The sequence below is a fragment of the Ascaphus truei genome, chromosome 3 (genome assembly GCF_040206685.1).
Source record: "Ascaphus truei isolate aAscTru1 chromosome 3, aAscTru1.hap1, whole genome shotgun sequence".
NCBI lineage: Eukaryota > Metazoa > Chordata > Amphibia > Anura > Ascaphidae > Ascaphus > Ascaphus truei.
Genome location: NC_134485.1, coordinates 111,354,692 through 111,381,594, shown reverse-complemented (window position 1 = coordinate 111,381,594; position 26,903 = coordinate 111,354,692). Strand labels below are relative to the sequence as shown.

General features: G+C 42.3%; 1 protein-coding gene across 3 annotated transcripts in view; it reads right to left on the bottom strand.

The window, feature by feature from the left end:
* Nucleotides 1-26,903, bottom strand: part of CNKSR2 (connector enhancer of kinase suppressor of Ras 2) — a 548,762-nt gene that overhangs the window by 58,644 nt on the left and 463,215 nt on the right. For all 3 annotated transcript variants that reach the window (XM_075589347.1, XM_075589348.1, XM_075589349.1), the window contains one exon: nucleotides 20,791-20,858. In XM_075589347.1, the coding sequence (XP_075445462.1) occupies nucleotides 20,791-20,858 (68 nt within the window). The remainder of the gene's footprint in view (nucleotides 1-20,790; nucleotides 20,859-26,903) is intronic.

Genomic DNA, 26,903 nt, shown 5'->3' with positions numbered 1-26,903 from the left:
GAAAAAGCTAATTAGAACAATCCCATATTCCATATTCATAAGAGAGTAACATTTCCTTTTGACAAAGTAATTTTTCTAGATTTTGCAAGTTTTATCCTTGAACTTGAGACATCGATTCAGAATAAGGACAATTGTTACATTGGCACCATTTGTTAACCATTGTTAAGCTACACCTGTATATAAAAATTGACTGCGCGCAGAAGGTTTTCTATATCATATTTGTGAGCCAATTATTGAAGGGCATGTTTGATGTGACAATCACATTCTTAATATACCTAGCAATCACGGATTTAGAGTCCGCTTTCCCTTTTCTGTTGAGGCAAGAAAACGACAAAGAGATTTCTTACTTTCCTGAAATCTTGAGATCTATTAAGAGGGGATTTTAGAGAACGTAACACATCCAAGGAGTGTAGGGACTGTTCCTTCTGATTTTTTATGATTTAGGCATAATGACAGAACCAGTATCTCTTGGTTCAGGTGGAAAGGTGTTATAACCTTAGAACAGCACTGAAGGCATGGTTCACAGAACCACTTTGTCCTGATGGAAGATACAGAAAGGGGGTTACATTTACCCTTTTGACAAAGTAATTTTTCTAGATTTTGCAAGTTTTATCCTTGAACTTGAGACATCGATTCAGAATAAGGACAATTGCTACATTGGCACCATTTGTTAACCATTGTTAAGCTACACCTGTATATAAAAATTGACTGCGTGCCGAAGGTTTTCTATATCATATTTGTGAGCCAATTATTGAAGGGCATGTTTGATGTGACAGTATTGAAAACGGAGCACACAAAGATGGCTTCAATCATGACTGGATAGGCAATAAGCAAACTCTTTTAAACATAATACATTAGCAGATACAGGATCCCTTACCTGGTCTTTTAAAAAAATACCCATATACCACAATGCAAAGTTATTTCTAGGAGTAAACCTGCATAAAGATGCAGTTCCTCCTAGGACCAAAATGAACCAATAGCAATTACACGATCATCAGTATATAGAGGCGTCTCAACATTTTCACCCATCAGTGGTACAGGTTACCTTTCACTTTGTGTCAAATACATTTTCTAGTTTTAGGTGTTGGTAAATTCTGCTCCTAAGAGACTTGCACAAGATCTAAGAAACAATAATAATGAGCTTTTATAATACTGTATACTGCTAGCACAAATTGATATACAGTAGATGGATGTTTTTGCACTGTATTTTGTAGCAAAATGCACCATCTTGGTACATTTCCCCCTTTATCCTTCTTTTCTTCTTCTTTTTTTGTAATTAATTCTGACTCCTAAACACCCATAAGCATGGCTATTTTTGTGGGTGAACTCACAGGAGTTTCAGTTTTGCTTAAAAATATTTTTCGTGTTTCAGTTTTCGTTTTGCCAAAACGTAATTGGTTTTGTATTATTTTTTTAATTCTGGAAAAAAACAAAATTATTTTACTTACCCATCATTTATTTTCTCTTGGTTCCTCCATGGCAGCATATGAGGGATTCCATGCACCTCCCATACAAATGTAGTACCCAGAGTTCTGACCCAATTAAGGCTTTCTAAACAGCTCCCTAATGGAGCTCAGTTAGTTTGTGTCTACCAAAGCTAAAAGCCTTATTGACTATATGTGACACATAGCACAAAAAAAAGAAAATAAAGGAAAGAAAAAAACGTAGCACAAAATCAGACCCAAAAACATAAAAGAGTGTGGGAAATACCCATGGCTCTGTGATGTAGGAACCAGGAGAAAACAAATGAATTGGTAAGTAAAGTTTTCCCTCCTGTCCCTCCATGTCAGCACATGACATGAGGGAATTTCCCAAAGCAGTGACCCCTAAACAAAAGGGGTGGGCAAATGAAAGCCATACAGCTGCCTGGATATCTTTACTCCCAAATTCACCTTCAGTTGAGGCCAATACATCAATTTGATAAATGTGTGTAAAGATGGCCATGTAGCGGCCTTGCACCATTGCTCTTGTGGAATGGGCTTTTACTGTGATAGGTGCTGGTTTTCCTGCAGACGTAGGCTTCTAGAATCACATTCTTAATATACCTAGCAATCACGGATTTAGAGTCCGCTTTCCCTTTTCTGTTGAGGCAAGAAAACGACAAACAGATTTCTTACTTTCCTGAAATCTTGAGATCTATTAAGAGGGGATTTTAGAGAACGTAACACATCCAAGGAGTGTAGGGACTGTTCCTTCTGATTTTTTAGGATTTAGGCATAATGACAGAACCAGTATCTCTTGGAACAGGTGGAAAGGTGTTATTACCTTTGAACAGCACTGAAGGCATGGTTCACAGAACCACTTTGTCCTGATGGAAGATACAGAAAGGGGGTTACATTTACCCTTCTGACAGATGTTATTGTCGTTGGAAAGTTAAAACTATATAAAGGTATAAATGAACTAAAAAATTAAAGATACCTGCAGGTCCCATCACCAATTGGAACAATACACAGTAAAGGTACTAATAAGATCTGGCTCCAATTATAAGACACTAAACACCTCTCAAGCTTACATCTATTGGACTCTTTAATCAGCAGGCACAGAGACACTGTTATAATACCTTTATTTCCATCGGATTCATTCCTGATTCTACAAGGAACATTGTAGGTTACACATTTGTTTCTGTTTGCATTATTAGTGCCCCTCATAGGGTAAATATTGTTGGATTAAATTTGGTATCGATTCAAAGATCCATTTAATCTTCAATTAACACAGTCATATTAAACCGACTCCTAACAGGATTTTTGCATAATTACATTATTTCTAATTGCGCCGGATGATATATATATATATATATATAAAAAAACAACATTACCATTCTCTCGTCCGGTAAAGAAAGACTGCACTCGGTTCAGTAATCATGAAAACTGTATTGGGCATCTGAATAAAAAAGATAAGTCACCCAATCCGCACCCCCTTGAGAAAGGTCCTATTCCAGGACCGAAACGTCGGATTGGGTGACTTATCTTTTTTATTCAGATGCCCAATACAGTTTTTCATGATTACTGAACCGAGTGCAGTCTTTCTTTACCGGACGAGAGAATGGTAATGTTGTTTTTCTATTATTTGAGACTAGCATCTGTCTATATGAACCAGTACATTGAGTGCAAGCTGTGATGTTTGTTTTTATATATATATATATATATATATATATATATATATATATATATATATACACACATATATACACACACACATCCCCTCTGTGGGGTCGAAACGTTGGTTATCTGTGATGCTGTTTAAGTTAATATAACCTTTTGTCATCTTCCTACTATGTGCTGTCTCTACTTTATCGGTCCTCGGATGGTAACGTATATTCGTTCCATTTATTTTTAAGGTACAAGCACCAGGCCTTATTATTATCTTTACTAGGAGTGCTGATTCTTTATATATATATATATATATATATATATATATATATATATATATATATATATATATATATATATATATATATATAGTTATACGTTACCGTTCCAAGGATAGGTAAACAAGAGACAGCACTCAATGTTGAAAATCAAAGTGTATTAGTGAAAGCAAAAATACATCCAGAAACCCAACGTTTCGGTCCTACAGAATGGGACCTTCCTCAGGGGGATACAAAAAGGGGATACAATATATATATATATATATAGCAACTGTAAATATTCCTGTATATTCATTTGCATGTCTGTGGCACTGTGTGCTCATTTGCATGTCATTTCCCAGAATCCCTTGCTGCAGTGGAAGTGCTGTGTGCTGGGTTTAGCTAGTTTAGCTGATGAAACGCGTAGGGCTAGGTGTGCTGTGGATCTCCTAGCGTCACTCCAAGACCTGCTCGGCACCCATACCTGCTCGGTATTCATACTGACTGTGTGACGTCATCCGCCGTTCCGCCACATCCATCGTCCCCGGTGGGAACCAAGATCATCTGGTGGTGTGTTCCCGGGGAAAGGAGTTCGTGGAGAGCTTGATGTCGTGAGTTCCTGCTGGCGGTGATTCACGAGGGCCATATCGATGCGGTGGAGTCACAGAGCAGTGTAGCAGAGAAGCGGCGTTTCCTGATCCTTTGAAGCATGAGTATTATCTCATGACATGCTTTTTTATCTTTTATTTTTGTGAGTTCATTTTATGAGCCTTTTTTGGGAATTAAATTCATTTTTTGCACAGTAATGCACTAGGATTGTGGGCTTTTTTCTTCTATTTTTTATGCAGGTGGAGAGGGAGGTAATTGTGCCCTTTAAAGAAGCTGCCTTATCCTGATAGTGCCCTTTTTCTTTTTTCCCTATATTGGAGTTATTTTGGACTCCAAAGGACTAATTATATAGTTTGTATACAAAAGTGTCCACAGCACACCTTCGTGTAATCATTTATGCACATTTTATTTATTTTCATTGATTTTTAAGTAAGAGATTATGTATTGATTTATAGGTTTTTATTTGTTTTTATATTGTATTTTCTCTATTTTTTGCTGTCGTACCACATCTGAGTGCAGTCCTCAATTGTATATATATATATATATTGTTATATATATATATATATATATATATATATATATATATATATTGTTATATATATATATATATATATATATATATATATATATATATATATATATATATATATATATATCTATATACATATATACTGTATATATATATATATATATATATACTGCACCGACACACTTTATTCGAGCAAATACCCAGTATGTACCTGGCAGATACCTGGAATGCGCCGCTCCTCACCTCTGACAAGCCCCGTTGCATTTGCCTTCCCAGCCTGGGTTCATGCCTGGCTGACGGGCGGCTGATCTGTTAAATGATAATGATTAGGATTTAATAGGCTGCAATGCTTCGCGTGTCTACCAGATGGCATAAATTCATGAATTGTAATGCAGTATATATATATATATTGTGCAGTATTGCAGCCAGCGGGAATAAAATGCTTCAATCCCTGCTTGGAAAATACCTCAATGCACTCGGGCAGAAAACAGTCACAAACCTCAATACACCCGGGTATACCCGAATTCGTGGGACTAGCCGAGCTCGAATAAAGTGTGTCGCCAGTGTATATATATATATATATGAGTAACTGTTTTCTAAACAAACGACTATATATTTATATATTATTATAATATTATTTGTGCCATTTTTCTTGCTTCCTACCAACAAAATTATTGGAGGATACCAATATGAGGAGTACATGCTTCTTCTTTAATTTTTTTATATTATGGTACACTACACTGATTATATATAGAGATCAATATTTATGAAAATATTTTTGGTGTGCCTTTTTTTATTGCACTTTATCTATTACACGGAAATATATCACTTTAAAAAAAAATCTCTTTAATTTGTATTTTCACATAAATATCCATTTTAACAGATACGTTGTGTTAGCTCTTAACACAGATTGATAATACTGTCTCGTGCATTTGGAGCTAGCAAATTATAATACAGGGATACATTTTAATAACAAGAAGCATAAAACCTTATAAAAGGGACACACCAACATATAAACCAGGGAGGGGTAGGGGTATAGGGGTATAGGGGGGGGGGAGAGATGTCACCACATGTTATAAACATATCATCTTCAATACAACATATCAATATAGTTATGCATCGTATTGTTGTTCTTAACACTACTAACATTTCATTTGGGAAAGGGATCCAAAAATCTACCACACCTCTCCGCTCTTACATATATAGATAGCCCTGTTATAGAAAGGGATCCCAGACTCTCCAGAATTTAATCATGGAATCCTCTAGATAGCTTGTTAAATTCTCCATCATCATAACATTGGATATTTGTTCCCTAACTTTTCTGTATGTGGGCGGATTTGTCTTCCTCCAGCACCTGGCAACTAAGAATATGTCCTATTAATTTTGAGTCAATTCGTCCACCACACCATCTAATGGTTTGCTTAACAGTAAAAACCATGGGTCTCTTGGTATCTCGACCCCAGTAGTAGTCAAGATAAGCCTAAATATACTCTCCCATAGTGATTGAATTTTGGGGCAGTCCAGCCAGATGTGGGTCAGGGATCCTCTCTGTCCGCACCCTCTCCAACACAGTGAGGAGATATTTGGATCTATTAGATTTAATTTAGTAGGTGTTTTATACCATCTGTACAGAAGTTTATAGGAGTTTTCTTTTATTCAAATGCAGGTGGACCCTTTCACCGCCCCCCAAATGTCTCGCCAGTTTTCCCAGTCAAGTTCCTCCCCTAGTTCTCTCTCCCAAGCCAGCATATATCCATCCTTATCCTGCGAGCCTACTGTGTTAATGTGATAGTATAGAGATTATGTAATTTTAACCTTACCCGAGGCCTGTGTGCACATTTTCTCAAAATACATGAGATCTGGGATATCATCCCGATCAAACTTCTCCTCAATAAAATGTCTAACTTGCAGATACCGACAGAAATCTGTGCTTGGCAGCTCAAACTGTCCCTGCAGTTCTTGGAACGTTTGTAACTTAGAGTGTGAGAATAGATCTAAAACCTTTGAAATACCTTTACCTCTCCAGATGTCCAAATAGGTTTCATGATATCCTGGAGGGAAGTTATGATTGTTTGCTAGCGGGATTATCAGGGAGTTTTTTTTGTGTGAGCTTCAGCTTAAACCTGAGTGCCATATATCACAGGAGTGCTTTAAGATCTGGTTGTTTGGGACTATCTTTGGTCGTTATTTTTTGTCTAGCCAGATTATATCTGCCAATGGTATCGGTGAGGTCAGACTAGCCTCCAGCTCCACCCATCTTTTGGATGATGGGGGGACATGCCACTGCACTACCTGCCCCAGTTGGGCTGCCTTGTAGTAATTCAAAATATTTGTCATAGCCAGGCCACCCAGCTCCTTTGGACGGTATAATATATCCCTTTTAATTCTGGGTTTTTTATTGTTCCATACGAACAAATATAAAAGCCGTCGCAGAACATTCATTTTAATTGCCCATATTCGACCTATCCAGGAGATTGGATAAATTGACCATTGTGTAATCTTTTTCTCAATTTTTTTGAGCAGAGGTGTATAGTTGACTCTGTATAATGAGCTTATCTCTTTTGGGAATTGAATGCCTAAGTATTTAAGTGTTTTTGGGTCCCATTTAAAATCAAAATTAATATGTTACAATTTTGTCAGATGATGAGGAAGACCAACAGCAAATGCCTACGATTTTGAATGGTTGATTTGAAATCCCGAATACATACCAAATTCAGACAGTAGACTGAAAAAATTGGGAAGGGACGTCAAAGGCTTATAAATGGTTAATATCACATCATCAGCAAATAGAGCTATTTTGAATTCCTCTTTCCCAACCGTGAACCCTGAAACATCCTTAAAGTTACGTATGGCACAACTGAGTGGTTGTATAGAAAGAGCGAATAGCAGGGGAGAGAGGGGGCAGCCCTGTCTAGTCCCATTTGTTATTGGTAATCGACTGGAGTTGTCTGTTAACTGCTATAGCTGCAGTTGGAGATTCATAGAGGGCTCTCAACCCGTTCATAAAAATTGAGCCAAAACCAAACTCCTACACTGTTTTAAACATGAATTCCCAGTTCAACCTATCGAAGGCCTTTTCCACATCTAGGATTAAGACACCAGTTGTGATTTATTTGATTGAGCTATATGCATAATATTAGCAAGCCTCCTAGTATTGTCGGAGGCCTGTCTACCAGTAATAAAGCCCACCTGATTAGGATGGATTATGGTGGGCATAATTAATTTTAATCTATTGGCCAAAACCTTGGCATATATTTTTATATCAGAATTGAGCAAGGAAATAGGGCGGTAGCTGTTACAGTTCAGAGGGTCTCTCCTTTCTTTATGTATTACTACTATGGTACTGTAGCTTTTGAGGGACTTGATCCTTTCAGAAATGTATTGAACAGTTTTGTCAGATGAGGGACTAATATTGCTCAAAATCTTTTGTAATATCTACTCGAGAACCCATCTGGCCCAGGGCTTTTTCCATTTTTCAATGTTTTCATAACATCCACTATCTCTATGTTACGACGATGCTCGCCACAAACCGGGACCGGACCGCGGGGCTGAGGTGGGGTTACATTATCACCGAACTTAATCCGCGCAGACTGATCCGGAGTGCGCAGTTCGTAATCGTACATCGCAGGGTCAGGATTGGAGAAGGCAGCATTGTCGTTATTGAAGCCAAAGTCGGGGTAGGAGAAGACAGGACAATCTATGGCCGAAGCAGGGTCAGGATAGAAGACGTCCGGGTGGTCGTAGTCGTAGCAAGGAATCGGCAACAAGCAGACAGGAGTTCCCCGCTTCAGCTTAGGAGCGTGAGCGCGGGAGTGGCTTCTGCACGAGGAGCGGCCTCGGCCCATGACGCCGATCTCAGCAGGAGGAGACAGCAGGCTGGCCGAAGTTCACCGCAGGGCAGCGTCGGGGAGAACCTACGCTTCAGCGCAGAAGTCCAAGGCAGGCCACTGCAAGGGGATAGCAACAGGCCGCAGGAAAGGAAGGGAAGACATGCAATCCAGAAAGGGCACTTCAGACACCGCACAGAAACCTGCGAGTACAGACTCTGTTTGAAAGGTGAGAAAACAGATCTTATCCGAGAAAGCAGGAAGTCGGGTAAACGGTGTAACAGGCTTAGGAATAGAAGTCTTGGGGTTAATGCTGGGTACCTCCAACACAGAGAAGGAAAACAGTGAACTAGAGCTTGGCTTAGGGGTGGAGGTCCCAGGTACCCAGGTCTCGCATGATACTGTGGGAGAAGCAATGCGAAATATTACTGTTTTAAACATACACTGGCGACACACTTTATTCGAGCTCGGCTAGTCCCACGAATTCGGGTATACCCGTGTGTATTGAGGTTTGTGACTGTTTTCTGCCCGAGTGCATTGGGTTATTTTCCAGGCAGGGATTGAAGCATTTTATTCCCGCTGGCTGCAATACTGCACAGTATATATATATATACTGCATTACAATTCATGAATTTATGCCATCTGGTAGACACGCGAAGCATTGCAGCCTATTAAATCCTAATCATTATCATTTAACAGATCAGCCGCCCGTCAGCCAGGCATGAACCCAGGCTGGGAAGGCAAACGCAACGGAGCTTGTCAGAGGTGAGGAGCGGCGCATTCCAGGTATCTGCCAGGTACATACTGGGTATTTGCTCGAATAAAGTGTGTCGGTGCAGTAGGGTTCTTAACATCGGTAGTTCCAGGCACCTCCCTGAGAGGTAACCCTAGTTTTGCAACAGGACAGTCAATAGTAAGTACCCCAAGTATTGTGGGAGACACAGAGAAATACAAGTCCATCTTAAAGACGGTTTTTTTTTAAAAAAGGGACACAGCGGATATTACTGAAAGTTCCAAATGCGATACCCCAGAGTTCGTGGTAGTAGACATACAGTCAGTAGTGGATACTCCGAATACTGTGGCATGATCCGTGAAAGAACCTGGGGTAGACTCTTCAATTGAAACAAGGGACATCTTGCTAGTAACTGAAGTGGGTGATTGAGAACCAGCAGAACTGAACTAGCTACTGTAATGAAATCAGATAGCATTGCGCTTGTTTCAGAATTGGATCCCTGAGAATCCCTAGTGAGGGCATCAGACTCCATGGGAAACTCAGTGACAGGGGTCTTGGAACCAATTAAAGGAATTGCAGGTATCACAGACTTAATAGGAGAAATACTTTGCAAAACAGAAATTTTAGTAAAGGTGATAGGCATAACAAATAGGAAAAACAGAAGTAAGTTAGAGAAGGTTGCTTCTACAACAGAAGATTTGGAAGCGGCAGAGCTTAACTCAGCGGCTGCTGGAGAACTTTTAGCTACAGTGAGCAGGGACTGCAGGTTTACAAAATCAGGGATAAGGGAAGTTTCAAACTTGAAAACCTGATCCTCCAAATAGAAGGGCCCTAACTTTAATTGTATTAAGGGAGCAACAGCAGATACGCTGATCACAGAAGGGGTCACTTGGAAAGGGACATAATATGTACTGTTCGCTTTAAACCCTAGGATTTGAGAAGAGGAGAACACAGACAGTGCAAATGGGGCAACCACGACTGTGCTGGTCTCTGAAGTGGGTATTTGGGAAAGAGTGTCTGGGACATCAGAAACGACAACAGATTCCACGAAAAGGGGTCTATGCTCAGAAGCAGGGGTCTCAGCTCTCTGAGTGACAGACGGGGTCAGCGAAATACCTAGGAGTAGGGATTCTGCGAACAGGTTTAGAGAAACAAACGGCTCCAGAATACTCTTAACTGGAGCCAGTATTATTGCCGAAAGTTCAGGGGGCGTAGCCCCGAGAATTTTAGCTGAGTCAGGGGACATAAGGGGTTCATCCTCTGAGGCTAAGGAGGTGTCCCTGACTGACGGACTACAGGGATTTACCAAGGGAGGTTCATAGGGCTGACCTGTAGGGGTTAACATAAGAAAAACCTCAAGGGTTAAATTAATCTTTACCTGAGAATCAGGGAAATAGAAGCTAGTCTCCGAGAGTGGGGTCATAGGGGGTTCTGCCTCTTGCCCTATGGACCTAACATTAAACTGCGGAATACTAGGGTTAGCAGTAGGGACCTCACAGAGCAGACTAGCAGGGGTTAAAACAGAAAAAACCTCGGGAACAGAGCTTAGAATTTTTGAGTTAGAAAAAGAGGGCAAACAGGATTCATTCTCTGGTGCTAGGGAAGACACACTGACCTGGGGAATGCAGGGATTTACAGTGGGGGACTCATAGACCTGACTAGCAGGGGTTAAGACCGGAATAACCTCAGGGACAGAACTTAGGGAGGTTAACTCAGGATTAGGGAGCGTAGCAGCTTCTTCCTTAGTGGGCAGCGACAGAGAGATGGTTTGGCCATTCTTAGGAGAGGGATGTACCCCCACGGGTTTAGCAACAGGACTGGCAGCATAGGAGATCTGCCAAGCAGCAGCGTAGCTGGCAAGGAGGGGGTCCTGTTCTTTTATGCAAATGTCAAGTGTTAAGGAAAGTACATGGAGTATATCCTGATATTGATCCAACATGAGGAGGGCGCCCTGTTGTACTAGATGAATGTCCAGTGATGAGGCCAGGGCATAGAGTGCCTCTTGGGCGTCGGCCATTTCCATAGGGTACACGTTATCTCAGGTTAAAGGAGAATCAGGGGAGCGTATACAATCGGCTAGAGACCGTTTTAAGTCCTGGATGCAGCAAGCCTTAAGAAAGAGATCACAACGGCATTGTCTTTGCAAAGGGGTTAAACCTTCATACGTATACAGGTCTTCAATCAAGGCTATTATTTCACACAGATACTGGCCTTCATAGTGGGACTGGTACGCAGGCCGGGACATAACTTCAGTTGGAAAATTGCCTACCCCCGCCACGGCGCGGTTCGGTTTTTGTTGGCCGAGCATACTGTTACGCCGATGCTCGCCACAAACCGGGACCGGACCGCGGGGCTGAGGTGGGGTTACATTATCACCGACCTTAGTCCGCGCAGACTGATCCGGAGTGCGCAGTTCGTAGTCGTACATCGCAGGGTCAGGATTGGAGAAGGCAGCATCGTCGTTATTGAAGCCAAAGTCGGGGTAGGAGAAGACAGGACAATCGATGGCCGAAGCAGGGTCAGGATAGAAGACATCCGGGTGGTCGTAGTCGTAGCAAGGAATCGGCAACAAGCAGACAGGAGTTCCCCGCTTCAGCTTAGGAGCGTGAGCGCGGGAGTGGCTTCTGCGCGAGGAGCGGCCTCGGCCCATGACGCCGATCACAGCAGGAGGAGACAGCAGGCTGGCCGAAGTTCACCGCAGGGCAGCGTCGGGGAGAACCAACGCTTCAGTGCAGAAGTCCAAGGCAGGCCACTGCAAGGGGATAGCAGCAGGCCACAAGAAAGGAAGGGTAGCCACTGCTAGGAGGGAATGCAGCAGGTACCGGTGCTGGCAACACGCTTCAGCACAGGAGAAAGAACAGGCCTCTGGATACTCAGGAACTTGGAAGGTAAGAACGCTAGGAGAGAGGCCTGGGGCGGTTTGTGGCAGAGACAGTAACGTCCAGGTAGGAGATTATGCTCGGCACTGTTTCAGTGCCAACGCCCAGGATATAAAGGGCGGAGATCCAATCACAGGAGGAGGGTGTGTGAGTATTCCTCCAATGATGTAGCACAGGGCAGATGCTGCAATGAGAAGCAGCACATGTGCCATAGATTGCCAGAGGAAACTTTTGCAACTGCAGAAGTCTGCAAAAGTTATAATCAAAGCCAGGAGTGGATTCCTTACACTCTAGGCCTGTAATTGGAGACTCAAGCTTCTCTTTATCTACATTAGTTATCTTTGGTAAAGTACATTTGTGTAGAAAAAGAGGAGGACATGCCTGATTTGTTTTGTATTTTTTTGTTAGTGTTAGAGAGGTAATATAGTTTCTCGTCATATTGTTTAAATTCTGTTCCTATTTGAGCTGGATCGTATATTTCTTGTCCTATTTTGTTTTGGATTGAAAGTATTTGGGATCTCTTCCTTTTCTGGTTTAACTTATTTGGTAGCAGGCGGTCCGCCTTGTTTCTTTTTTGATAATATTTTTGTTGCGTCCAACGCATGCCTTTCTCTATCTTGTCTAGTAACAGCGAATTAAGGCGTTCTTTGGGTCATATGTTTAAAATGTGGGTCTGAAGGGTTTGCTTTATGTAGTCTCTCAGCTTTTTGTAGTTCTTGGGTTAGTATATTTATATTTTGTATCGTTTGTTTCTTTTTCCAAGCCCCAATTGCTATTAGCTTGCCCCTGATAACAGCCTTGTGGACGTCCCAGAGGGTCATTTGTGACACAGAATCAGAATCATTAAATGCGAAGTATGTCTTAAGCGTTTCCCTAATTTCATCTACTACTTCTGGGTTGCAGAGTAAGGATTCGTTTAGTCTCCAGGTTGTGGGTTTGTATGTGGAGCCCCAATTTTTAAAATGTACTACTATCGAACTGTAGTCTGACCCGCAGTGGGGCATATCTTTGCTGCAGCAAGACAATTACAGAGTGAGGATTCAACCATTATATAGTCTATTCTAGAGAATGTCCCATGGGCAATAGAAAAAAAAAAAGAGTAATCTTTTACTTCTGGATTAAGGATTCTCCAAGAATCCAGGAGAAAAGAGTCTTTGAATACATTTCTGAGATTTTTTGTTTGTTGATGTACAAGTTATTGGGCCTGTTTTGTCTATTTTGGGGTTGAGAGGCATATTAAAGTCCCCTCCAAGTATTAATTTACCTTTTCTAAATTTGTCAACTTTGCTCATTAACTATTTGAAAAATATGAATTGATCTATGTTAGGGATGTAGACATTAACTAAGATGACCTGCACCAGGTCTAGAAGGCCAGAGACCATTACAAACCGGCCATCTCTATCTGCTTGATCTTGTCGTGTTGAAAATGAAGTTTTTGTGGAATAGTATCGCTACTCCACTTTTTTTTGTTTTCGCTGAAGCCTGTATTATTGAGGGAAAATCTTTACTAACTAACAATTTTAGATCTTTAGATAGCAGATGAGTTTCTTGGAGCATAGCGACCTCGGCACCTAGTCTAATCATTTCCGAAATTACCAATATACGCTTTTGGGGTGTACTTAAACCCCTAAAATATTGGGATATGATTTTCAGCCCCATTTAACTTCTTGGGTTAGGAATGTTCGTGTGTTGTATAAGCTTTTAAAATATGGATCATGTTGCAGAGCGTGACTGGCATTTCGGGCAGGATGGCGAGGAGGGAGAGGAATCCCCAGACTGTCAGTTTGAAGAACTGGTCCAGGGCTAGTAGCCTCGAAGGGGGGACAGGAAGAAGGGTGTGAGGCTAGGATTGGGGGCATGGATCTAACTGCGACGGACAGTTCCGTACCAGCATACTACTCACCACCCCGTTACTGGGACCTCAGACCTCCGCGCATACCCAGATCTGTCTTTGGTCGTGGCCTACTTGACAGATTTGTTTGCATTCCAGATGAGCTGATCCTTCACTTTCAGTAGTCTATGTTTAATTTCCAGAGCAGCAGTATATAACTCCTTTTATTCTGCGAGACTACCTTTCAATGTGTTAAACCCTTCAGCTCATCTAACAACTGTAAAAGAGAACACTTCAAACATAGTATTATTGCATTAAATAACATTTCAAACGTCATAAACCTTTTCATCAAAATTACTGGCATTTTGACCTCCAGAGAGCTTAAGGCTCTCAAAGTTCCTGAACGCTGTTGGCTGGCAGCCGTTAATATATGTATAACCTTCTCACATGGTTGATTTGACACCATTTAAGAATAGACACAAACAGTCTCAGGGGGCTTTACTCAGTCCAGAAGGAGTCGACCTTGCTTGATTATGCATCCGTTTGTCTCTGCGACCGTAGTCCAGTCCGCCAGTGGAGGGCTGACACGTTCTGGGGTTTTTGACGGATGTTGTCCGCTTGATTGCGGGCTCAGCAGTCCCAGATGTTGTAGCAAAATTTTCCCTTCCTTTGTATTATTGTATTTCACCCCTTTTCTTGTTTTCTATTTTGTATACCCTGTTTTTTATGTATATAAAATTATCAATCAAAAATTTAAGTAACAAAAAAAAATTCCCTTCCTCGCTTGTAGTGGTGGATTTATTTTGACCATTTTTCATGACGATCACCCGGTAGGGGAACCCCATCTGTATCTTATTTGATGCTGTCTCAGAATGGCGGTAGTGTCAGCTAAGCTCCGTCTTTTCTGTAGAGTCGTGGGTGCCAAGTCTGAGAAGATATGCAAAATATCTTCTTTCATTGTTACCGGTGCAGTCTCTCTTGCAGCTTTCAAGATGGCCTCTTTAGATTTATAATAGTGGAGTCTGACCACCACACCTCTCGGCTTAGGTGGGTCAGCATACCTTGACTTTAAGGCCCTGTGGCTCTGTCCATGACCAGTTGATCTTCGTCAAACTGTGGTAAAAGTTTTTGCAATAGACTGGTTAGATATGAGTCCAATTTAGCTGTGTCTATTTCTTCTGGAATAGTCCTAATACGCAGATTATTGCAGTGAGATCTGTTTCGCTATCTTCTGCTTTTTCACGCAGAACATCTACCTGTCTGCGTAAATAGAGTAATTCCTGGTCAGCCCCCATCTGGAATTGGTGCACTTCCTCTAGGCTGCATTCCACAGCATCAGGTCTTTACCCTAGTTCAGTCAATTCTGTTTTGAAATTTTCCAGAGATCTGTCCAATTCTGTCTGAAAAGTCCCTTTTAATTCTATTTTAAGGTCTTGCATCATGTAAATCATATCTTGCCTTGTCAGAGATATGTGGTATCCTCCCTCTCCGTCCACTTCTCGGTCCTTCTGGCCTCTTGAGGATCCGCCATCCTGTGTCACCGTTGCGGTAGCAGATTTCTTGAAGTAGCTGGAGGCTTCTTGAGCGTTCCCTCTGCGTTGTTTGGACGTCATCACTCAGGTATAGGATGGGTCGGCTGCCAGGCTTATTTAGATCACCTTTAGAATTATTTTTGCGTTTGAATATTTAGAGTTCCCAGGTTCTGGGTTGCGCGGTAGTCAGTGGTGCTCTACTACATAGCGGCTTTTTGTACCCTCTTATTTTTTTTGGGTGGGAGGTCTTCATTGTTTTATGTGACGGGGTTTAATACTTAGGTTTTATTTTGGTCAACTTATAGTTATTTTGTGGGGGGTGATGTGAGGTGTGAGGGCTCCTCTGCTCTTCTACACCCCTTCTCCCCAAGCCCCCCTCTCTGGGTACCCCCTCCCTGTATTTCTGCTGTTCTGCAAGCCTTTCTCCTCTTGGCTTCTGTTTCTGCTGCTTTTCGCCACCCAGCAAGAGAGTCTGTGGCAGCAGGGGGTCACTAGGCACCGCAGGGGGTCTCCCGCACTGTCCGCGATCTAGCTACATTACACGATCCTGGTGGCCATTTTGGATTTTGCCTCCATGAACCACTCTGCTCTTCAGGAGGGACGCAGGCCCCATCGGCAGTCCCTGATCCCCTCCCGCAGCCGCAAGCAGCTCCCCCACACCGAGAGCAGACCCAGGAACCCACCAGCACTCTGCCGCAGTTCCCACCGGGGATCGCTCCTAACAAGAGGCCACATTGCAGGTAGGTGCAATTTTGTGCCTGTCTGTGCGTTTCGGCCGGTGACGGCACGTCAAGGTCTGGGAGCGGGTGTTTCCTAGGGGGTTCGCTCTTTCTTTCCTTTGCGGGGGGGGGGGAGGGTACCAGCACCTGAGCCACCCGGTGTTGTGTTTGGGGGCAACTGTTAGGGTTTTCAGGGGGCAATCTCGCAATGAGGCCCAGAGCTCACGCTTAGCACCTCCACTATATATCACTTTTTTGTACACAATATATGGATGTGTAAATACTCATATTTTGGAGTGCTACTCTTTTTGTTTCATTGGCATTGGAAAAACAGTTTTCAACATGTACCATCTGTCAAACTCAATAGGTTTGAATGTGGGTGCTTGTAATTCCTGTAAAACCAAATTCAGATCATGGACCTTCAATGGCGAGTGACCAAGGCTTTTTTTTTTATGTCACAGGTTTTCTCTGTTTAATTAGTGTTTCTGTCACAGATGAAGAGAAACCACGACGCCTCAGAATGTCCCTCTCGGTTTCCATGCTGTTAATTGGTGCATCTTTATATTTGGGTGACTGATCCCTGAGAAAGCAATTCTGCAAAGACCAGGAGAGTCCAAGGTGCCATCAATGACATATGTTTGTGCTCTGTAAACCAGTTTCTCCTAGGCAACGAAAATTGAATTGATACTGTGAGCCCTGATTTTTTTAAGGAATCTCTGGATAACAGTAACAAAGGAAAGATGTAAACTAGTTTAAAATTCCACTCTCTGGACAGGGCATCCACGCCTACTGTCCACTTGTCCCTGTACCTTGAGAAAAAGAAGGGGCATTTGTGGTTGTGACTAAAGGGCATGAGGTCTATGGATGTTTGCCCCCAGATGGCAACTATCTGTTGAAAGATTTCTTGATTCAGCGACCACTTCCCTGGATCTATAATGATGCAACTTCCTGTAGAAAATCTATCTGGGTATTTATCTCACCAGCTATGTGAACTGGCATCAATGCCAAAGTATTTTATTCTGACAATTCCAGAATTCTGGCAACCTTCTTAGAGGCTTGATGTCTCTTTTCTCCTTTGTGATTTATAGTATGTAGGAAAATGTGGTCATATTGCTGAAATTAATCTTGACTGGGTATCATCTTATCACATGCGACAAAGGCGCCAGTGACTTGAAAATCTCTCTCAGTTCTAGGATATTGATTGGTAGATTTGTCTCTGGTTACAACCAGGTCCACTAAACAAAGGTTCCAGACAAGCTGGCTCCCCAACCCATTGAGCTTGCATCTGTTGAGAAGATGACTCTAATCATGAGGCCTAGTGGTCTGCCTCTAGCTAACTTGGCGCCTGACTCCCACAATCGTATGGAAGCACTCGCCCTTCAGGATAAACTTATTCTCTGTGATAGCTCCTGTGAATTCCATATCGATAAAAGATTGAGTTTGGAGACTCTTGAGATGAAAGAGAGCACAGGGAATCAATTCTATGGTAGAGACCATATTTTCCATGAGAGTTTTATTGACGGGCTATAGGATTTAGACGATGTCTCACCTATTTGCATAGCTGCTTGATGTTGTCTCGTTTCTCTACTGGTAAATAAACTTGCGCTGTTGCAGTGTTAAATATTATCCCCAAGAACTTGAGATTTTGAGAAGGAACAAGTCTGCTCTTCTCAAAATTGACCATCCAGCCATGATGTTTTCAAAAGTATAAAACTATACAGACATGTCCCCGTCTTGATCCAAATCTGGCCCTTAAGGTAGTATCGTCCAGATATTTATTTATTGGTTGTCTTAATTTTTCTATCCAGGTTATTTAATTCACCCATGAGCAGGTATTATGTAAGCTTATGTATTTGGAAAACTCTGGTCTTTTTTGTGCCATAAAACACTTTTTCTATGGTATGGAGATATTCTCTAATCTCAGCAGACCAAGGTTGCAGCAATCTAATTGATAGGTTTATCAATGTTATCTAAATTGAAGCTAGAACGATCTTCCTTAGCATCAACTTTTTCAGACAAAGATTGAAAAATTATGTCAGGAACATTTTATTTTTCTGACACAAACTCGGATAAGTCTGATTCCAGATCAAGGTTCCTGGTTCTTTTGATAGGAGGTTGGAAAGCTTCCTATCTAGCCTCCTTGAGTGATTCCACCATAGAGAACTTGAACCTGGTGAAGAATTCCGTCATCTGTGTGCGGCTTCCTGTAATGCAGTTTTCTTATGTAATCCTGGCATAATTTCTTGAGTAACCCATTGGCAGCTTATTACTACAGCCTAGACAGACTAAATGCTTAGATTTTGCAGTCCAGTATGATTGTGGGCTCTTCCACAATAGACACTGCCTTGCTCCCAGAGGGAGAGGGGGATTAAGGTTTGATATAGTCGGCTGAAAACGCAGGGATACATCAATAACAGTTCCCAAAGAAATACAGAGAGAACCCCATCCCCAGTGCTGTCAAGGATTCTTGTTAATCAGTGCTTTAAATAGATATCCAAGCATCAAAGATTTACGGTGCCCCCAATGCATACCAAGAGAAAAAATGCTTCTTCTTCGGAACTCGTCCCGGCTCTGAACCAGGAAATGAGGGGTCAGAGCCAAACAGAAAGAGCTCCTGCCCGCTTAATTGCATGCAAAAGGGCTGAAAAGGATTCCAAGAACCAGAGAGGAAGAGAGAGAGAGAGAGAACTTTGCAGCTTGAGAAGGTATACAAGGGGTAAGGTAGGATGAGAGGGGGGGGGGGGTGGGGTTAGCATGGAGACCGCTCAGTCAACTGAGCATAATGGGTCCTTGGTAGGAGCAGGGTGCCATGATGGCAGCCAGTGGTGGAGCATCCCACCGGAGGACGCGGGGGGGCAGCATAATAGCGGCTCAGATGAAGAAAAACATTTTGTATACATCTTCAGCAGAGAACAGACCAATCTCCATTAGGGTGGGGCTTATAAAAGCCTCAATTGGATTAGAACAGTGTCCCCTACCTTTGGATGGGAGAAGCATGAAATCCTTGCCTTGATCCCTGAGGGACTGGGGAGAAAAATCTTATTTCCCCAAAAAATGAATTTCAGCATACGATTTGGCTCGTATTCCGTTTGTATTGAAAATTAATTCTGAGATTCGATTGGGAGTTCGAATCTTTGAACTGTTCAACTTTGGGTTCGAATTGAAGTTTGGGTGATGAACCTACTGTATGAACATAACTATCTTTACTATTTAGAACAAAAAACAATTAGGACGGTGCTGGAATGCATACTGATTATTTATTGTCATCTAAATATAAATACAATTTTCTTTGCTTAGAATACTAGCACCTTATTCCTCTATAAAAGCATCATTGCCGATGTAGCCCGGTCCTCCCATTAGCTCTCCTCACCTCCGCTACAAGCGGAGTGCCGGTAAGGGCGCCACCATTTTGTTTGTGCGTTCGCATGCGCAGAAAAGGTTTGCGCATGCAATGGTTCCAGTAGTCCCAGGGGCTGCACAACACATGACACAGTACAGCCAATAGAGCTGCTAGAATCCCCTGGGGGGAGATTGGAACTTTGGGTGTGCTTGAAGTTTGAGCTGACAGTTTGGAGAGTGGCAGTTAGAGCTGGGACAAGCAAGGAGTAAGTTATATGCACTAGACCAGATACCCCTATTATGCCCCAGCTAGGCCCCGACTCCCACATAATTTGTGGCTGTGATAGGAACTTGTCCCTCAGATAGGGACCCTGCGCTGCTTAGCAATATTAGTGTTAGGGAGACACCGCACGGTGGCTGCGGCCTGTGGTCCAGGACACAGATCGCCCTACATTAATAAAGACATTGTTTACGGTGGTACAATCCACGAGGGACCCACCCAACGTAGAGGTGGAAGCTTCGCAGTATCAGCATCGGATCCGTGGATCCCAGCATCGTGGCATCAGCGCACCCGGGTGTGGCATCACCCTGCAGGTACCCAACGCATCAGTGCACCAACTCAAACACTATAGTGGGGCAGCGCTGTCACACACCTTGGGTGGGGGAGCGGAGCATTGGAGTGTACGGCCGTGCATGGCCTAGTTGGTGGTATACATATCCTAGGTTATTTATGTTCGGTAAAACTGTTATCTTTCATAAGTGTGTGTTTTATTGTATGCGGGTCCTGTGGCGGGGTTGTTCTACATCACAGAATCCTGTACAGGTGGAGGCGCTACCGACCGAACATCGACTCCGGTATACCCCAGGTTCCCAGTAGCGGAGACTCAGATCTCCTGTGCACCACAGGTATTGCACCATATACACACACCATTGCCACACATCTCTCAGGGGGTGGGGAAAGTGCGCTATACCTATAATAACAAGCGTTTCAAATTGTATATAAACCAAGTGAGTTGTTAATTTTGAGGTGATTGCCTTACTTCAGCTCCTCGCTTGTTAAATGCCTTTCATATGCGGATTACACAGATAATGTATCCAAAATTACTGCCAACCCGCGGAGCGCTCCCATGGAAAAAATAGCGCGATAGTCCTGCCCCTTTCTAATGTGTGACTGGTTTAAAACAATGGCCACTTGTCCCGCTGGCTTGATGTGTATATTCCACTGCAGCGTGCCCCGTGTTGCAATAACATTGGCTACATTTGTACGTCCATCCCTTTTCCATAAGCAAACAGCCTCTCCTGGTCCCGAAAGGGTCCATTAGCAGGCAGGAGGTAGATTAAAATCACATGATTTACATGCATTTTGCTATTCCTGGCTTTCGTTAGTTAACAGGCCTCAATGCATTGCTCTTTCACTAGAATAAAAGACAAACACTCTCAGGCTACCTTGATCTGGTTTAATCCGCTCTCTTTCTGGATAGCCAGCAGCCGCCATGTTGACTCTGTTAAGCCACCTGCAAAACAAGAAGAGCAATTATCCAAACCGTATTCCTTGCATTGTTTTTACATTGCAGAAGAAACATATTTCATTTAAAACTGCATTGATTTTTTTTCTTTTATTCAATAGAGGGATTCTGCCGCATTCCACACTATTACTTTTGGTCAGATGTTTGCTCTGACAAGTGTATTCTTTGCTGTCTAAATTGAGGCATATTTCTGCTCAATGTGCCAATAGCTTCTTCAAAAGGACTTTCCTTTTAAATGGAAAACCATGAATGGAGGTCTCAAACATTTGTAAGAAAAAGAAAAGGAGGATTGAGAGTGTTCAGATACAAAAAAATTGCTTTCACACATGCTTTATTATTTGTGATTTCTAAACGGTGCGTTATAGGAAGTGAAAATATACCACTGCCTTTATTTGCGAAGCTGCACGGTTGCAATAGAGTACAGAAAATTAGAGATGGGTGAAGGTCTAAAAATTCCAGCTGAAAATTTGTTGTGGTATTTTAAACAAAATTCGGATTGGACAGTAAAAAAATCGCCGTTGTTTTCTCTTATCCCTCCCTTTCTGCGAATGGGATAACTATTCTTATCTGAACTTTTCACCTGTATCTCTGCCTGCCTTTCTACCATTTCTACCCGATTATCTTCCCATTTCCTACAAATTAACCCAGCTAAAACTGAATTTCTCTACTTACCTGCTACCTCTTCCCTCCCATCCTCTCCTTTCCCCCCTCACCAAAGCCAACTAAAAACTAATCTCTTCTCCATCACATTCCATGATCCCCCATCAACCTCCTATCCCATATCCAGCCTCCACAACACCCATGATCTCCCCTACCCTGAACCCTTCCTAAACTCTCACCAAAACCCTCCACAGTTACCCACCTGACCGATCCAATTGCCTCCACTGTGAGACCCAACCTCATGCCAACGACAAGACAAAAATCAGAGACCTGACCCCAACCCCTGCCCACTTACCAAGCAAGTTTTACTAACTAATGTCCAGCGTCCTGGTTAATGCCAGATTAACAGTGTCTTCATATGTTTGCAAACATTTTGCCCAGCTCTACAGAAAATGAATACAAACTTAATTCTCTGACAAAAGCTTAGAAATAAATGGGAGGATGATGCAAGCTGTGCATGGATCATAGGCATAGCCAGGGTAGGGTCTGAGCAGGCAAATGTCTGACCAAAACATCAAGCCCCTAAATGATGCGCTGGCAGGCAATTGGCAGACCAGGGCATCATTGGTCAGGACAGAGCTCCTCACTCGCGTGCTGCACAACCTCATATAGGAGGCAGCAGCACCGGTGTGGGAGTGTGAGCTCCATGTGGGTGGAGCAGGAAGGACAACAACACAGGTGGCTAGCAAGCACGGAGGAGAAGGTAGAGACCATTCTCCACTGCCCCCTGTCACCTACTGCCCCCCCCCCCCTTTCACCCATTGCAACCTTAAGGTAGCAAAAGAGAAAGGTGCATTAGATAAAAGCAAAGTACCGTATGTTAATTTATATCATATAATGGAAATAGTAGCACACAACTCAAATCTCTAATGAACTACAGGTATTTTCCCACAGTATCCATCGACTGGTAATAGATTTTATGACAAAAAACATGCACCGTGCTATTTGGGTGAAATTCAAATATTGTATATTTAAAGCTTTACATTCACTTTACAGACACATTTTATTTATTTAAATACTGAAAAAACAGTTTCATTAATAGAATGGAGAATTTGAAGTAGTGAAAATAAATCATTTATTGTATATCTCAAAACAAAAAAACATTGTATCAGCAGTGAGATCTTCATTGGAAGTGTATATGACAGTCAGGATTGACACTTGTAACATGCACAATTAAAACAATGTTGAATCTGAATAATGCAATAGTATAGTGGTAAAGTGAACACAGGCGCAAGCAAATAAAAAGTGGACACTAATAATAAGTGACTTGATGAATACTTGAATAAGTGAATATGATAAGTGTAATAATAAGTAAATACAGTTTCACCCCCTGCTCAGAACCCACTGGAAGGGGCAGTCTTCACTCTTCCCCCACAGTAACAGCAGAACACACAAAATCCAAGGGGAGCATGGGGAGGAAACAAAGATAAATTTAAGTGCAGCAGAATAGCAATGTGGAAAAAACCTCCAAACGACTTGACTCTAATAGATTGACTACTTACAAGATGTAAGAGTCAATAAGACAGGGTTGACTCATAAGTCAGTGGTTGGTGAGTGGTAAAGTTGTCATCTAGGTGGATCAGGTTCTCAGGAGGATGTGGCCCAATGTTGAGAGAAAGAAACTGGCATGGCGCAGATCAACCAAGGTAAAAAAGTTTTATGGCAATAAAAGTAAAATACTCACAATCTAACAATAGAAAACGGGCACATCACACTGCAATAGTGTAAGAAAGGGTAACTGCAGCCAGCTGGCTCACCATCCCGCAATGCTCCCCACTTCTCCGTCTCTGCCTCCGGTCAGCTGTGACACTGCTCCGGCTGACGTCTGACGTCAGATCCGGGTCCGTCGCTAGGTAAGGGCTGGATCTTCCGAGACTCCTCTGCTGATGGCTCCGTTCTGGATGAGACTCCCACTCTGAGTTAACCCTGTCTTATTGACTCTTACATCTTGTAAGTAGTCAATCTATTAGAGTCAAGTCGTTTGGAGGTTTTTTCCACATTGCTATTCTGCTGCACTTAAATTTATCTTTGTTTCCTCCCCATGCTCCCCTTCGATTTTGTGTGTTCTGCTGAATCTGAATAATGCTACTGGATTGTAGATACACAAATTTTCTCAGTTAAAGCAGCAAAACATGTGAAATCTTATATATTTTTAAAATAAATAAAATTAAATATTAATTAAATAAATCAGTGCTGTAGTATTAGATAACACTAACTGTATTTCAAAATATATATTTGATTAAACTCTTAATGCCATTTTATTGAATTTTAAAGCATCCTTTCATTTCTATATCAGGTTTTAGCCCACCTCCCCAGCAGTGCAATAGCTTTACAACACTTTCCTGTTTGGGATAATTTTTTACCAATATCTCCAGCAGTTTGAACTACAAACTATAACAATAATGTTACCTTAGAAATATAAGAATATATTGTAGCTGCATTGTTACACTGATTGTAGCAGCCATTATGTTAGGCACACAATCAGGATTTTTACAGTTTTATAACAGGAGCACCAAACGATTGCCAGCTTGGGTGAGAATGTAGAATTATACATTGTCACATGCTTTACATATACAAATAATAATAATAATAATACAAGGGCAAGTGGGGAGGGGAGGGAGGATGTAGTATTCCTGCTTTAACTTGTGTCTTAAGGAACAAAGCTTTATCACCCATCTCCCTCAAAGATGAAGGAACCCTAATTGTTCCCACATTAAACATGAAAAACAATGCCTCCCACACCATCAATCCCCTGTCGGTTTCCTCTATTTCTCCACTTTCTTCTCTCTTGTGCCATATGCCCACTTGAGCTGCTGTAGTTGTAACAAAAACAATGTAGTGAGTAACAAGAACAATGTAGTGAAAGGCTGGAAGCTATGTAATAACAACAACCAACTCTATTTATATAGCACTTTCCTCCCAATGGCACTCAAAGAATTTCACAGTTACAAAAAGGAAAAAAAACATTTAAGGTTATAAAAAAGAACAAACACACCCAATCCCTGCAAGCTTGGAACCCAACACACACACACACATATATATATATATATATATATATATATATATATATATATATATATATATATACATGTAGAGGTATCAGTACCGTGTTAGCCGAGCTTCAATAATCAAAAAATAAATAGATGATACCGTTCTGTGGCTAACGAAATGCTTTTATTTGTGCGAGCTTTCGAGATACACTGATCTCTTCTTCCGGCGATGTTACAATGAATGAAGCAAAAGGTATAATTATAAACAGTGTCTCTTGGAATGTTATCTGTGCTGGCCCTTCCCCTGGTGTGGATGTGTTTTATGGCTAGAGGTGTCAAAGGGTTACTGAAAGCAAGTGAAGCAAGAGTGTGTATGTGTATAAGTGTGAATAAAAATGAATGGAGAGCCCACAGTATATACAGTGCTTTACACAAGGTGTGTGTGGAGTGAGAGTGGATATAAATGGTGTGGGTGGGTGTGGAAATGTGAGAGTTTGTAGCACAACTAAAAGTGTGTGGATACTATGTGGTCCCTATAGGTGTATAGGGATGGAAAAATAAGGAGTATTAGTATGTGTGAGAGACAGCTGTGTGTGCATACATATAGCACAGTATGTACAGACATGGCCTTTAGCGCTCATGGGAAGAGAGTCCGCTAGTGTCAGTAATGACTCTTAAAATTTCGATCTCTGTTTAGGCCATTGCTAAGTGTCCCGAACAGTTGCATAAATTTGTATTCATGCAACCGTCTCTCTTTCGGGGTTTTAAGATTACCTTTGAGTATGGCAACCCTCAGATCGTTCATCTTATGGCCAGAGTCAGAGAAATGTTCGCCAACAGGACTGTCTCTTGTTCCGCGTGTGATGCTGTGGCGATGCAGGTTCATTCTCTTGTTTAGCCCCTGTCCTGTCTCCCCTATGTAGTAGCAGCCCCCTGGGCATTTCATGCACATGATGAGGTAAACGACATTGCTGGAGGAACAGGTGAACCCTCCTCTGATTTTGTATTCCCGATTCCTGTGTGGTATTTGTATTGTGTCCGCTGTGTAGAGCATTGCGCAGGTTTTGCATCTTGGGTCCTGGCATGGTTTTGTCCCGCATTCAGTTGTACTGCTGAATACTTTACTCCTCACCATAATATTCTTGAGATTATGGGGTTGTCTGTATGATAATAAGGGTGCTTCAGGGAAGACCTGTTGCAGTCTTGTATCTTCCTGGAGGATGGGTTGTAGTTTCCTGGCGATCTTGCGTAGGGCTCCTAGGTGTGGGTTATATGTGACCACCAAAGGTACCCTGTCGCTTGTCTCCTTCTGTTTGTATTCAAGGAGATCACTTCTTGGTATTCTGGTGGCTTTGTGAATTTGCTGGTCTACAATTCTGTGGTTATATCCACGGTTTATAAAGTCTGATCTCAAGGCTTTAATCCGCTGGTCTCTGTCTGCTGTGTCGGAGCATATCCGGTTGTATCGTATGGCTTGACTGTAGATGGTTGCATGTTTGGTGTGTGTCAGGTGGAAGCTGTTGTCCCTCAAATAGCTGGCTCTGTCTGTAGGTTTGCGGTATACAGAAGTCTGTAGTTTGTTGTTCTTTATAGTAATGGTGGTGTCTAGAAAATGTACTTCATCCGGGGAATGGGTGAGTTTGAGGTTGATGGTCGGGTGGAAAGTATTGAAGTTGTCATAGAACTGTAGGAGGTCCTGTTCGCCAGAGGTCCAAATCAGGAGGATGTCATCGATGTAACGAAGGTATGTAAGGGGTTTCAAGTGACAGGTGGACAGAAAGTCACTTTCCAGTTTTGCGCAGAACAGATTGGCATACTGTGGCGCCATCCGAGTACCCATAGCGGTCCCGTTTGTCTGGAGGTATGTTTCATTTCCAAATGTGAAGTAGTTATGGGTCAGAATAAATTCAATGCATTTAGTCACTGTCTCTGTGAGTGGCTCCTGCGGTCCCAGAAAGTATCTGCAGGCTGAAATCCCATCCTCGTGGGGGATGTTTGTATAAAGTGACTCTACATCCATAGTTGCTAGTAGTGTTCCTGTAGGGAGGGGGCCAATGGCATTCAGTTTGTTTAGCAGGTCGGTGGTATCCTGGATATAGCTGGGTGTGTTCCTGACAAGTGGATTTAAAATGCCCTCCACCCAGCCAGAAATATTCTCGGTAAGTGTGCCAGATCCAGAGATAATAGGGCGCCCAGGGTTACCCTCTTTGTGAATTTTAGGGAGCATGTAGAATGTGCCAGGTTTTGGGTTAGCTGGTATCAGGTCCAGAATTTGTTCTCTTGTGTGGATCGGGAGTGTTTTAATGATCCTGTTGAGTTCTCGCATGTATTTTTTAGTTGGATCCTCCTGCAGTTGGGTGTAATACTTTGAATCAGAGAGTTG